The sequence below is a fragment of the Bidens hawaiensis genome, unplaced genomic scaffold (assembly GCF_021521415.1).
Source record: "Bidens hawaiensis isolate Kalapana, Puna unplaced genomic scaffold, B.hawaiensis_p1.1 tig00039445_1, whole genome shotgun sequence".
NCBI lineage: Eukaryota > Viridiplantae > Streptophyta > Magnoliopsida > Asterales > Asteraceae > Bidens > Bidens hawaiensis.
In genome coordinates, this window is record NW_027496926.1 from 101,755 (window position 1) to 116,994 (window position 15,240).

A 15,240-nucleotide genomic window follows, 5' to 3' on the forward strand; every position below is an offset into this window, starting at 1 on the left:
GTTCCGACTTTTTAGTGTATTATGACGTTGGAAAATGTTATTATGATATTATGTATTGTTTCCATGATCCAACAAACTCTTTGTTATTAACTGATTGGTTATATAAACTTTACCTTTGATACTTTCAAGGGACTGTTGGCGATAACTACTGCATAATTATGCTAGTATCCTTGTAATACTCGCAAGTTGTTTCTTGACTTCCCATTTGAACAGAACAAAACAAAACTTCGGTGTCAAATGTCTGAGGCCTAGAAATGTTATTACTAATAGAAATGGTGGAAATCAGATTTCGGACGCATCTCATCTCACTAAATGGCTCGTTTTGAATCTAGCATTGGTCTTTATGATCACATAGTTCCTGCAAAATGTTTGACCATGTAAAGATACAAATGTTCCTCATATTAGATCTCACGTAAAACATTTTTAAATGAGATGACTTATGAATAGGATCCATGGAGTAATATAAACACATAATAAGAGTCTATACCTCATTGAATTTTTAGTGATAGGAGTCAATTCCTGACATGACCCGAAACCCAACACGAACCCTAAAATCAAATGTAGTTACCATTTTGTCCAGTAGTCTTCACCGAATGATGTATCAGTAGCTATTCTTAGTACTTTTTCTAGGTTAATTTTGCATTTAAAGAATGTTTTGATCTATGATTAGTGGTTATTGTATATAACATAATTTGATTGTATGCAATAACTAGAATCAACTTATTTGGATTTCTCACTGTTTTGAACCGAATTCGACGTTAAATAAGTAAATTTAGATTTTATCAGTAGTATCTTTTATTGATTGCTAAAAAAATTATGTTTGCATTCACTTGCTCTTAATTTTGTTTATGTACGTAGCCTAAATGGATTTATTGATGTTGGATCGTGGAATTGAAATTTGATACAACTTTGGTATCGTATAGTGTATATTTTCATTTGTTTGTAAATATCTCAGTCATTATTGAAGTGCTAAATCTGATATAATACTCAGAATTTTCGTTTGTCTGGTTTTGCAGCACTTTATGGAAGGACATGTAAAAAAATGCCTTAATATATCACCTAATTATTATGCCCACTTTAGGGTAGAGGTAAAACTTGCTGATATGATTGCGCACTTGAAGATGTAAATTCTCAATTACTAAAATTTAATTTCATAAAAAAGTAAATTATTTTCAAAACTAAATAACTAATTAGGATTAATTTTTCTAATACGCAAATGGATGTGACTGCTGGAATTGAAGCAGATTACCACACAAAAATAATCGGGTTGGTCTTTGTTTATGCTATTTTTATTTAAAAAAACGTAACAATGTTGTTGACTTTCGCATAATCTAATTGGTCAACTACTGTGCTAGATTTAATGCTGGAAAGGTTTTCGGTTTTCAGCAAGGCATGATTTAGACTTTGGAGGGATTTTGTTGAGTAAGATTTATTGATTTTGTACAGCCTCGAATCTATTAGCAATTATTATTATCATATGTATGAATATGTTCGCCCTGCTTGCGGTGCGCGCATATAATGTATATATGTGTGAACCCTCGGGTGGGCAAAAGTAAAATTGCACTAATTTTGACGTTATTTTACTAATCTCGTGAAAATAACGTTAAAAGTGGCGGAAGGTTAATCAGGCATCATGTGGTGGCGTTGATAGCCGAAAGACAAGGGCACATGCACCGATCAGCCGGTGTCCCGATGATTGAGTGCTATGTGCCTTATGTCCAAGGCTTGATGCAAAACTACTATCGAGCCGGGGGTCTCACCGGAAGCAGCCTCTCTATCCCTATGGGATAGAGGTAAGGCTGTCTACATCTTACCCTCCTCAGACCCTACCATAGCATTGCTATTGGTGGGATATACTGAGTACGATATGTATGAATATGTTTTGAGTCAGTTTTCTTGTAGATTACCGATTTTGGTGTTGAAGCGATTGTGTCTTTGGAACTCTGCCAGCCAATGTGCGGTCAAAGTATCCAAATAAACATAGCGCAAAGTCAAATTGTGCTAAAATGAAAGAAACTATAAATGCTACAAAAGCATAAGAGAGCCAAGGTATATAATAATATTTTGACTTTTAAGGTCAAACCTTAATTCTTTAAATATTAATATTTTGACTCTTAATACTTTCAAAAGTTTGCTTTATGTAGTATTTGTTATAAAGCTTGGTGATTTTGACTATTATTGTAACCGATTTTGTTCCTTTTTTCATTATAATTTGCATGTGACACAGAAGCTGCTTTCAAGTTCAAAATATTGCAGAATGCTTTTAAATTAAATGAAGGGCATTTTGAGAATAAGGTAGTTGCACATCAAAGTTATTATTTTAGATAGTGAGGGAAATCTTTCAAATACAATATCAAATGTTGTCTACAAACAAGTATTTAGAATTTGTATTAAATTTTAAATAATTTCAATGTTTATGTTATATTAAGTTACTTGGATACATATTTGTTTGATTTTTAAACTTTTAATAAATCATATTTATTAATATGTTTTAAAAAGTAAATATTTTAACTCGTGTGTCACATGGGCTAAAGATTTTGATTCTTAATAAACAAGGTAATTTGACCAATACAACCATAAATGTAGCGTACAAGAAATTTTTTTCTTATTTGTAAAATATTTGCGTAGTATTTCTTTTGTAATTCCTGTAATTTTAAAGTAAGTTGTAATTGTATTAACAATATATGATAATTGTGTCATTGATTGTATTATGCTTAGTGCTAAATATTAAAATTTTTATCAATTCCTCGTGTAATACACGAGTCTCAAACTAGTATATAATATCCTAGGTTAGAACCTGTGTAATACACGGTTTTGTCAAAAACATAATAAAACAAAATAAAAAAAAGAACATATATATACATAATAAGATAGATAAGGGTACATATTATATAAATAATTATACTTTTTTAAGTAAACATATAAATTACAATTCTCTAAATATTTCCTTAACTTCGGTTTGCAGTCATCACAACATATGTATCGGAATATTTTAATGTATATCAATTAAATTTCAATAAAACTACTTACAATTATTTTGAACTAAACGTGAACCCAAGCCGGTCATTTAAAATTACTTACAATAAAGTTGCATTATGATGCGCTGACCGGTAAGATATTTGGGAGGGGTTCTTCTTTTTGTTATCACAAACCATTTTTCTTATCCTTCGGTTTTCCTTTAAGATAGCTAAATTATATATATATATATATATATATATATATATATATATATATATATATATATAGTGATAGTAACATGGCCAGTTAAAAAATGAAACTTACAATTTGTGGTCAATCTTTGTTGTGTTACTTGTTGTGTATATAGAGACTAAATTCTCATTGGCGATACCTGTATAAAAAAAATAAAAAATTAAATATGATAATTTTACTGAATAAATAACTATTATATAATCAATAATAAGAATAAGAGTTTAGAGAAATACACCATCAGCTATATTAGATAGAGATATTCGCAAGGTAGTATTGCTAAATGTAGAACACATCATCTTCTTAAAAACAATAAAAAGTCCATAGTTCCTAAAAACAATCCACTAAGAATAAAAGTAATTCAAACATTGCATATTCGAAGACATTTACTCGTTAATCTATTAAACATTGAATCTTGTGCTATATCAACTTGCTTTTTGGGATATTTTAATGTGTGTTTTTAAAGATAATATGTCTTTATTTAAATAATGCTTATCGATAACGGATGACATACTTTAATTTGTTTGTAATATATTTCTAAGTAAAAAATTGGTGTTATATAATGATCATAGAATTAGGGTTTCAATTGAAAGACAACGGATTACATATAAATCAACTACGTGAATCAGATTACATGATTCGGATTAAATGAATCGCATTAAGAAGATTGATCGATTGAACGTGATGAACCTGTGAATCGATTAAATCCGATTGAATATGTGTAGGTGAATCGATTGACTCCGATTGAAGATGTGAATCCGATTGAATCTGTGAAGGTGAAACAATTGAATATGTTAATCTAATTACAAAGGTTGATAGTTACCTTGAATGCTGATGAATTTCAATGTAATAGGTAGATAGTGATTGCTAGGGTTAGAGCATGTGAATTTGGATGATAAAAATTCTGAATATGATAGGCATCACAAGTTTGATTTTGAAATTAAATTAAAATAATTAAAAATAATTAAGAAATACCATGAGACACTTTAAAGAAATTTGATGGAAAATAAAAAGGAGAATTTGGTGAAAAACCCACTTGTTTAGAGTAAAGTGTCAAAATCGTCCCTGAGGTTTTATCAAAAATGTGATTTTAGTCCAAAAAGTTTACCTTTTGCATCTGGACCATTAAGGTTTCTAGTTTCTTGCCAATTACGTTCAAATCACTAACTCTGTTAATTTTCTTGGTTAACCTAAAGGTATTTGTTTTTTTTATGTTAATTTATTATTGTATTCAATTATTAACATTGAAGCTGATGATATGAATATATTTATCACCATCTTCATCACCATAAACATTGAACACCACCATCTCCACACAACAACCACCGATTCCACCATCATCAAACTGTACATTATCCGATTAACCAAAGTAGGATCTTTGTCTCCATGGATCCGATTAAACGATTAAAGGGATGAGGAGGACGGCATCGTAACATCATTCGTCTGGCGAGCAAAACCATAAAGATATCATCGCCGCCCCTGTCGAAAACCTGCAACTCACCGGAATCCCGCAAATCGAGAGTGAACGGGTTTCACAGATCTGGGCTAGGTGTGGTGGTCGCAAATCAGGTATTCGTGGGTGGCCGCGTTCTGTTACTCACAACCAGAATGGTAGCGGTCGTTTTTCCGGCGACCCATCTCATTTAATAGATCTCTCACAGACCTCCGAGGATGAGCACTATTATAGCAAAACCCTTTTCATTTAATAGATCTGGAGAGGTAGTAGATCGATGGACAGAGAGGGTGAATTAGATATCGGGCGGTGGCGGTGGTGTGTGGCACTGTGGTAGGCGAGGGTGTGGGGAAGAATGGTTCAGTGGGGGTGGGGTGGGTTGCAACTCTACAAATACTATTATTATTATTATTATTATTATATTTCCTTTTTAAAATAATTATTAAAAGACCAAAATACCATTGAGTTAACAAAGAAAATTAATGGATTTAGTGATTTGGACGTAATTGACAAGAAATGGGAAACCACGATGGTTCAGATGCAAAAAAAAAAATTTTTGGACGACAATCGCATTATTGATCAAATATAAGGGACGATTTTGACACTTTACTCACTTGTTTATTAAATAGAGACAAGAGATATTGAGTTTTAAATTTAAAATAATTTAAAAATAATAGGAATTGTCATATGACACTTTAAAGACTCCTTGTTAATTATAAAAATGAAGGTTTTTTAAAAATTCACTCTTCTATAATATATATAAACGAAAACCTTAAAATCCTACGTGTCGCGATGTGGTCGCTCCCCCTTTTTATGGAAACCATCAGATTGCTTGATTTTTAAATGGAGGTCTCTCATTGATTTAACTCAAATTCATGGGTATGGGTCTTACCAAAACCAGATAGCTCTTAAACGGGTTATAACATCTCATTAAATTAAAAATTAATCTTACCAATTATTTGATATAAAAATCCTATAAAATAGTGATATACTAAAATTTAATATCCAATTTAAAAAGAAAAAGATATTATTTATAATTAATAAACAATTAAAACAACCATTCTCTCAAGCCATCAGATTACTTTATTTGTAAATGAAGGTTTCTCACGCATTTGACCCGAATTCACGGGTAAAGGTCTCACCAAACCCAGATAGCTCTTAAACTGATTATAACATCTCATTATATTAAAAATTAATCTCATAAAATATTTGATATGAAAATCCTATAAAATAGGGATATATTAAAAATTAATATCCAATTTTATTTAAAAAAATATATTATTTATAATTAAGAAACAATCTACCTATTCTAATAAAGTAAAATAATTGTGGACACTTGTCATCTTTTGGTTAATTCTCACATTTCTTTTCCCTCTAAAACTAATATATGTAATAGATCAATAATTATTCACTTTCCTTTTGTACTCTATTTATATTATATTTATACATTTTTATAAAAATAAATATTAACATATTACTTTACTATATATTTCAAAATACTTAGTGAAATCCAAAAATCAACAACAAACCATATTTGCCAAAAATTGAAAAGAATATAATTTCAAGTGTTATCATTAACATATTGTACTATGTATATTGTATAATATTGTAAAAAAAACATAACTCGAATATACTTTAATTTTACAAAGTAATATTTTTAATCACTAAATTATAAATATATGCTTAAAAGTCGATCCATTGTTTAAAAATTAATCAGTTTATCTATTATTATTAGTATTGTAAATTGTCATATACATTTATATATTATAAATCTATCCTTTTATTTTTTGGTTAATTTAGTAAACTATATATATGCTAAAATGTAAGATAGTATATACCAATAACTTTAAGATATAACAAAGGTTATCATATTTAATTTCTTAGTTTTTTTTATCAATAATTGTTTCGAGTTTTTTGTGGAACTTAAATTTGATTTCTATGGTTCAGAAGTTGTAAATAGATCCTTTGGTACAAGTTAACTACATTTAGATCAAAATCTGTTGCGGGTCAAAAATGGGAAATCTGAGTATTTTTAAAAGTTTGAGAATGCAAATAGATTTATCATCAAATTTGTTACGGGTTCAAAGTGTTGACTTGAAAATGTCAAACGGATGAAAGTTGGAATTTTAGACATGATTAAAATTATTTGTAAGGGCATTTTTAGGAATAATCAAAAGGTTCGGGATTTGGCAAATTAATTGTTTTTCCCTAGACTATTTAAATTTAAGAAAATATTGCGAACATTTTCGACATGCTACCCCAGACCTATCAATGATTCTAACTTTTATCAAATTTGAAATATTTGTGTAAGCATTAACTTTTCCTTCAATGGTAATCTTTACATTGTATGGGAAACATGCCATGCAAAACTTTGCTTAAATGAAGCAAAATATTCATAAAATTGAATAAGTTAACATGTTATTTTTTATGTTGTCATTATGACAAAGTCGAGAAGCTCCCTGAATCTTATCAAAATCTTTTTCATGGTGTAGCTCAGAAAAATATAGTTTTTGAATAACATTCGTTGTTACAATTTAATGTTCTCATTTCCTTCGACAGGTTGTAAACTGATAAATATATCAATAAAGGTAACACTTATTATGAATTTAGGCTGAGTGGTTAGAACTATTATTGTATGAGAAGTCTTATTCTCAAAATTGGTTAATAACCAAAATTCTTTCAGTTATACATATATGACACTGAGAATGAAATTTTCAATAGAAAGAGCATTCTCGAATACGTTTCTGTATGTGCATTTTTTTATTAAGTTCATTTAAAAAAATTATTTTATGATATAAATAAAATTAATTTATGTACACATAATATAGATACAAGCATAGATGTAATACATTTTTTTTCATATACGTTATGTAATTATTTGCTTTACTTGTAATTTTATAATTTGGATCATCCCGTGTGTGACACGGGCTCTAAAACTAGTTTTATAATAAAGAAAATAAATGAGTAATGGGTATCACCAAACCCAGATAGCTTTTAAACCAGATTATAACATATCATTTATTTGTGAAATCATTTTATCATCAAACCTCAAGTATATTAATTATAACTTTCTTACAATAAATAAAATTAAAATTCAAATATACATATATAAATATTAAAAACGAATAATGTAAAACAACCCCCCGTAATACGGGGGATAAAATCTAGTTTACTATATAGATAGATAGATGTGTATGTGTGTGTGTGTGTGTGTGTGTGTGTGTTATGAGGGTTATTTTAGATTATTCGTTTATAATATTTCCTTATGTTTTAGATTTTAATTTTATTTTATTTATTGTAAATAAGTTAATAATATACTTAGCTACTGATGATGAAAGGGTTTCCCAGATAAATGAGATGTTATAACCCAGTGTCAAAGCTATTTCGGTTTGGTGAGACTCATTACCTGCTTATTATTTTTTTTACTATAAAATTGTTTCTTAATTATAAATAATATCTTTTTTTTAATCGGATATTAGTTTTTAGTATATCCCTATTTTATAGGATTTTCACATCAAATATTTGGTGAGATTAATTTTTAATATAATGAGATGCTATAACCTATTTAAAAGTTTGTCGCAAGGTTTGCTTAGATTTTTTTGGCGAACACGCAGTTCATTGTAAAGAGTTACCTGGGTTTAAGTACATACATGATTTGGTGAGGGATGTTCTATGCGATGTTTTTAAACGGGCCAGAATTTCAGTTAAAAGGAAGGCCCCCGTAAACTTTCTTACGGATCCTCTTGAAGGAAGATCTACTTTACGACGGTCGATATTCTTGTTTTTGGGTGGGTAGGGGGGAACACACTTGTGTGGATCTCACAGGAGTGTCCCCTCTTGTTGGTCTTAGGGACAATGGATTTGTAGCAGGCCAGGCAGCATTGAAGGCGGCATCGGGCAAGGTTGTTAAACACGAGAAAGCTTGTTTGGAGAATCAACACATGTTTATCCCTTTGCCTTTGACACATTTGGTTTCTTAGCTCCGGATGCCGTGGACCTTCTGAACAGAGTTCAGAAAGTCGAGCATAGTAATTTATCGGCCCATAAAAGCCAAAACTTTGTTTTTAGTAGAACTGGATTTGCTATCCAAAAGGGGGTTGCGGCGCAGTTTGTTGCCCGCTTACCTGCCACTTCATTGTATATCATTTGGTTGTTTTTTAAAATGAAGATATTGAGCTTAAAAAAAAAAAAATATTTGGGTTTGGTGAGACCCATACCCATGAATTCGGGCCAAATGCATGAAAAGCCTCAATTTACAATAAAACAATCTGGTGACTTGAGAGGATGTGAAGAGCAACCAGAGAGCTTTTAATGTTTCGTTTAGAAATATTTAAGATATAAAGACACAATTACGAAGTTAGTCCCTGACGTTTCCGTTAAAGTTAACGGAATTTACGTCAACTCGTCGTCGTAACACTCGGGTTTACCAATGCCTAGGCTTCAATACTCGGATTTTAACAGCGCCCAATTTTTATATGTTAACTCAACAAATTTATATTTTGGATTTTATTAAGGAGCATTTACTAACGTAACCATTACCTACCAAATACGTGTCAACTCACTGCCGCAACACAATGCCCTATTTTACCGTCCGAATAAATAATGTTTTAAATATTGTAATTTTAAAAATAATACGCCGTTGGTTCCTGATGTTTACCTAAAGTAACAAGATTGGGTACTAAGGTTTAAAAGTCATAGATATAGGTACTAAGGTTTTAATTTTGTAACAATGCTAGGTACTAACTTTAACTTTTATTAAATGTTAACAAAAAGTGCAAAAAAGCTAACGCCTAAATTATTTGGCGTATTTGTGTTTAGAAATATTTTACATATTCGTTACGCAACGAATTCGGTAGGTAAAGATTAGACGTTGCAGGTATTAGGTTGTGTTTGTTTTTGATTAAAACATCTGCAGGAGGGGTGATGTCTGCAGGCGCGCAGACATCACCCATGAAGACTGTTTGTTTTTTTTTTAAGATAAGATTTGAAATCAGCTTCTTTTATCTTAAAAAAGAAGCTAAAAATTATTGCTTCACACATCTTCACCCTACCTGCTCTCCTGCTGCCTCCTCTCCAACCATCCAAAAACAACAATAAGCATCCCATAAACTCCGGCCAGATATGATTCACCTCCGTCATCGCCTCCGGCAACTTCATCGTCGCAAAAATCCTCATCACCCCACCGGAAAACTCAGCACTAGCCTCCGGCACTTCAAACGCAATCTTCCCTTCAACAATTGACGAGTAGGAGCTAATATTATACGTCTTCACCGTCATCGATCCGTTGGAACCCTTGAACGCGATAAACGATTGAGCCCCCGCCATTCCGGTCCCGATGGGATTAATCGCCCATGCCACCCATCCATTTCGAATCCGGTGTACAACGGTGAGGAAAACGGGAGAAAGAGTAGGGTCGCCTGAAATACGCCGTTTGAGACGCCGGACACGTCGCCGTCACGGTTGGAGACGGAGGAGACGTCTTCTGGCGACGACGAAGACGTTTGTGGCGGTGGTGATTCGAATAGTAACAATGGAGTTTCTTCTACATCGTCTTCTGGAACTCCTTGTACTTCCCTTTCTTGGTGATATTAATGAATTAATAAATAATTTATTAATTAATGTGTTTGTATTTTCAGTTTATGCAGACAGTGTTAACTTATAAAAACAAACAGTCTTATTTTTTCAGCTTACAGAGCTTCAGACCACATCTTCAGCTGCAGACATAAAAACAGATGAAATCAGCTTACAGACAGTTTATGTCTGCAAAAACAAACAGCACCTTAGTCAATGTAAATTATGTCTGTATTGACTACATTCGTTATGGTACCTAAACTAAACCTAACATAACTAAACCTAACATATAAATTCTTCAAATTAAAATACCTAAAAAAATATCGGCGGTCGTATAGCGTATTATTTTAAGTACCATATTTAAAACCATATTATTCGGCCGATAAAATCGGGCATTGTGTTACATCAGCGAGTTTACGCAGTGTATTGGTTATGTTAGTAAAAGGATCATAATAAAACCTAAAATATAAATTTGTTGAATTAAAATATTTATAACAGTGTTTATTCGGTTGTAAAAATCGGACTTTGTTAAAATCCGAGCGTTAAAGTCTAGGATGACGAGTTGACACAAATTCCGTTAACTTTTAAACGAAGTTAATATAAAAAATGTGAGAGTGAATAGAAATATATTATTATAAATAAAATTAGTGTGCAACAAAAGTTAAGTTAGGGTTGAAGGAAAAGAAATCGCCACTCTGCATATGTGGTTGTTGATTCCGCTGCTGCTCGATTGATTGCTTCCTTCCTTCCTTCCATCCATCCATCCACAGGTAACTATTCCTTGTTAATTTATGTCATATCGATTACTTTTACTTGCTTGTTACTTTATATTTGATTTGATTTGATTTGATTTGTTTCAGTTAACCCTAGAAAAAAACAACAACATTGTCAGGCCGTTTGGATAAACAATGGCCAACCGAACCGACCCCTCTGCAAAGAGCATACACGGAACCAACCCACAAAACCTTGTTGAGAAGATTTTGAGGTCTAAAATCTACCAAAACACCTACTGGAAGGAGCAATGCTTCGGTTTGACCGCAGAGACGCTCGTTGATAAAGCAATGGAGCTCGATCACGTTGGCGGCAACCGCAAGCCCACACCTTTCATTTGCCTTGTCATGAAGATGCTGCAGATACAACCTGATAAAGTAATTGTCTTCGAGTTCATCAAAAACGAAGATTATAAGTAATTTCCCTCCCTCTTTTATACATGACATGTTACTTGTTATTTAATTCATACTTGATACAAGCATACTGAAATTGCTTGTCTTAAAATATGTCCGAGTGCTTGGAGCCTTTTACTTGCGACTCACGGGCACATACATCGATGTGTACTACCTAGAGCCATTGTATAATGATTACCGGAAGTTGAGACGCAAATTAGCTGATGGGCGTAAGTTCTTTGACCTCTGTCAACTCTTTAACATTTTTATGCTTATTTTTTAAATTCTTGGTATGTTGTTATCTTTTTTTAATGTATCAGACTTTGCTCTCGCACATGTGGATGAAGTTATCGATGAGCTTTTGACAAAAGACTATTCGTGTGACATTGCTCTGCCACGTATGAAGAAAAGGTATGATTACAAACTATTGCATTTCACATCTTTCTTTTGTGAAGATATATAATTAATAGTATACATTTTTTATTTGAAGGCTTACTATTGAAGCAATTGGCGCTTTGGAACCTAGAAAAAGTGCACTTGAAGATGATTTTGAAGAAGAGGAAAAAGACGAGGATGATCAACTTATGGATATTGATAACAGGGCTCATGAAAAGGTTTTCTTTTTCTTTTCTTTTTTTTTGGCACATGCATGATTTCATCACTATAATTTAACTATATGTTTGTGACTTCTTTTTTCTGAAAATAGGATTATTATCGAGCACAAAGCCCGTCAAGGGAAAGAGGCCGAGATCGTGACCGTGATCGTGATCGGAAACGTGACAGCCATAGACACAGGTATGGCTCTCTTTCTCAGTTAGTTAAATCTGTTTTGTTAGTTTGTCTTAGGATTAATGGAAGCTTGTTTTTCAAAATTCTCACCGGTCACACTGGTTTGCATTGTCTTGGGTTTTCATAGGCCCAAGATGGTATAGAAGACACTGGTTTGCATTGCTTGGGGTTTCGTAGCCCAAGATAGTATAGCAGCCGGTGGATTGAAAGAGCTTCCTAGATGAATAATATTATTTGATCCTGCCAGGTTTCACTGTACTAGCATTGTACAGATGAGAAGTATGATGGATCACACATTCCCGTCACAACTTAACTCTGTTTACTCATTATACGCATTCGGGTTCTTTACTAAAGGTTGCAATTCCAACCTGAATGTGTTAACTTCATTTACTCTTTATACTTGTTAGGCCTGTAACTGATTGAACGTTCGGTGGGAATACAACGAACGAACATGAACAATTTTTTTTTGTTTATTAAACGAACAGACATGAAAACATGTCTCGATTGTTTGCGCGACGTTCATTTAAATTCGTTTATGTTTGTTTGTTAATGTTCATTTATGTTTGCTATATTATGTTTTTTGAAGTTCATTTGTAGTCACACGTCATTTATTTAAACAAACAATCATATATATGTTCATTTAAATTCCTTAGGAGCTTCTCTTTACCTTATTTTTGGTCACACGTCACTATCTAGTTCCCTTTTTGTATGCTATGCTTATTATTATTATTATTATTATTCCAATATATCTGTATACTATTATCATTATAATTACTAAGTGTTATTATTAATTATATTACTGTTGAACTTTGATTGCCTCTTATATCGTCACATACATATGATTTTTAGAGCTGAGGGTCTCTCTGGAAGCCACCTCTCTATGCTATTGGATAGAGGTACGGTGTGCCTACATCCCACCCTCCCCAGACCCTACTTATAGCTCCGCTATTGGTGGGATTTTCCACTAGGTATGATTGATTGATTGTTTACGTTTGTTAATATATTAATTTAAATTTTTTAGTCCCATTAAAATTTAGTCAAGTTTTACTAACTTTTTAGTTTACTTTTAATCATTTTTAGCTTAGTCATGATTGCTCGTTTATGTTTGTGAACTGTTCGTTTATGCTGTTTACGAACGAGCGTAAACGAACGTGAGCACAATCATTTTTTTACTGAGAGAATGAACAACGTTTCATTCGTGTTTGTTTGGTTCGCATACGTGCCTAGATCCTAGTAAAAAAGATTAGTTAAAAATGGAATGGGTCAAAAGGCGACGTGCATTTTATAATGCACACAACCTTCTAAATATCTGTATACACAAAGTTGCAGATTAATGTTGTGATTGTTTTTGTATTTGATTTTCAGGGACCGTGATTATGATCGTGAGTATGATAAGAGATTATGAGCGGGACCGGCGTGATCGTGATCGGGACCGTGACCGTGATTTAGACAGGGACAGGGATAGGGATAGGCGGGACAGGGATCGGGGGAGAGATGATAGAGATTATGGGCGTGAGAGCGATAGGAGGGACAGGGATAGGGATCGTGGTGGCAGGAGGAGGAGCCGGTCAAGAAGCGGAAGCAGGGAGAGGGAACAGAGGAGGCATAGGCGGGGACGGGACGGTAGTGCTAGTCCTCGAAGAGGGGCGGCAGAGGAGGAGAGGCCAAAGAAAAAGAAGGAAGAGAAGAAGGATGATGGAACGGACCATCCTGATCCGGAAATTGCTGAGGCTAACAGGTTACACGCATCGCTTGGTTTGAAGCCTTTGAGGACCTGTATGTGATTGTTGTATGGAGTTGTTGGTCTTTATGGATTCGCATGCTGTTAATGGATCTTGCCTCTGTATCCAACCATTTTATAGATTTTCAAGTCTTGTATCACTGTTTGTTAAAATTTAGATACTTTTTTCAGTCGGTACTTTTTGCTGAAAATCAATCAATTTAATTTGCTATATCTTAATGTTACTGTCTTTCGGCACACAATGAACATCAAGTTGAAGATACCATGAAAATTATAAAATTGCTAAACATATGTTAAAAAAGGTTTAGTTTTAAAGATTAACTAGTTTTGTACCCGCTGTGTTGAGGCGGTAAAATCCCGATTGCTACAGTAGGGAGTCGATGCAAATTTCTTTGGGGTCGCTTGCGCTCGTTACGGCACTCTGTTTGGTAGCGAGTCGACGCACTTTGATGGATTCTGTTTACGTGTGTTTTGGTACTGAAACCAAAACAAAAAAACATAATTTTCATATTTAAAGAAAAACCATTAATCGGTGGCGTTGTGGCGGCGCCGGCCACCGATATTTATCTATATGTATAACTAGTGTTTTCACCGGCGCGTTACGCCGAGGCAGGTTAGTAAAACTCGCGTGGTGGTGAAACTCAAGCATTTGGTCGGCTTCAGTTACGTTCGTTATGGTACCCGAACTAAAACAAAACGGATGCGAAAACCAGGGTGTTGTAAAACCCGAGCGTAGTAGGTCCTGGGCATTGCAATGGTGAGTCGATGAAAATAAATGTTTATCAAATAAAAAAAAACTTGCATTCGTTACGATACTGGAACTAAAACAAAAGGATGAACATTAACAAAATATAAAATTTGAGGTGGATTAATAGGGTGGCGTGGTTCGGTAAAACTTGGATGTTGGGAAACCCAAGCATTGTCAGTCCCCGGTGTTGAGGTGGTGAATCTACGCGAATTTGGTCAGTTTCCATCATGTTTGTTACGGTATCGGAACTAAAACAAAAAAAATATAATGTAACAATTGAGGTAGACTAGTGGGGTGTCGTCGGTAGGGGTATTCAGAATAACTGAAAACCGAAAAAATCAAAAACCGAATCGTATCCGTAATCGAAAAAACCGAATCCGAATTCAGAATTCGATTGTCGATTTGGTTATAACTAAAAACCGAATTCCGAATTCGATTTACGATTCGATTTTCGGTTATTGTTTTATTCTTTTAAGCGATTAGTTCGATTTATTCGGTTAACCGAATTAATCAATTAAAATATGAACTATATTAATTATTTTGGATATGGTCAAATATTTTTCAAGTC

The 15,240-nt window shown here is 33.2% G+C and overlaps 1 protein-coding gene across 1 annotated transcript; it reads left to right on the forward strand.

The window, feature by feature from the left end:
• Positions 1-11,139: 11,139 nt before the first annotated feature.
• On the forward strand, positions 11,140-13,967 carry LOC143591183 (uncharacterized). Its single transcript, XM_077071472.1, has 6 exons — positions 11,140-11,417; positions 11,482-11,624; positions 11,715-11,805; positions 11,885-12,008; positions 12,101-12,284; positions 13,549-13,967. The coding sequence occupies exons 1-6, from the start codon at positions 11,140-11,142 to the stop codon at positions 13,965-13,967; spliced, it is 1,239 nt and encodes a 412-aa protein (XP_076927587.1).
• Positions 13,968-15,240: the final 1,273 nt, after the last annotated feature.

What these genes read in the sequence shown, in the direction of transcription:
- LOC143591183 (XM_077071472.1), top strand. Translation starts at nt 11,140, where the DNA reads ATGGCCAACCGAACCGACCCCTCTGCAAAGAGCATACACGGAACCAAC. An exon ending in CTGCCACGTATGAAGAAAAG is followed by an intron (nt 11,806 to 11,884) that starts GTATGATTACAA and finishes TTTTATTTGAAG; the next exon opens with GCTTACTATTGAAGCAATTG. An exon ending in ATAACAGGGCTCATGAAAAG is followed by an intron (nt 12,009 to 12,100) that starts GTTTTCTTTTTC and finishes TTCTGAAAATAG; the next exon opens with GATTATTATCGAGCACAAAG.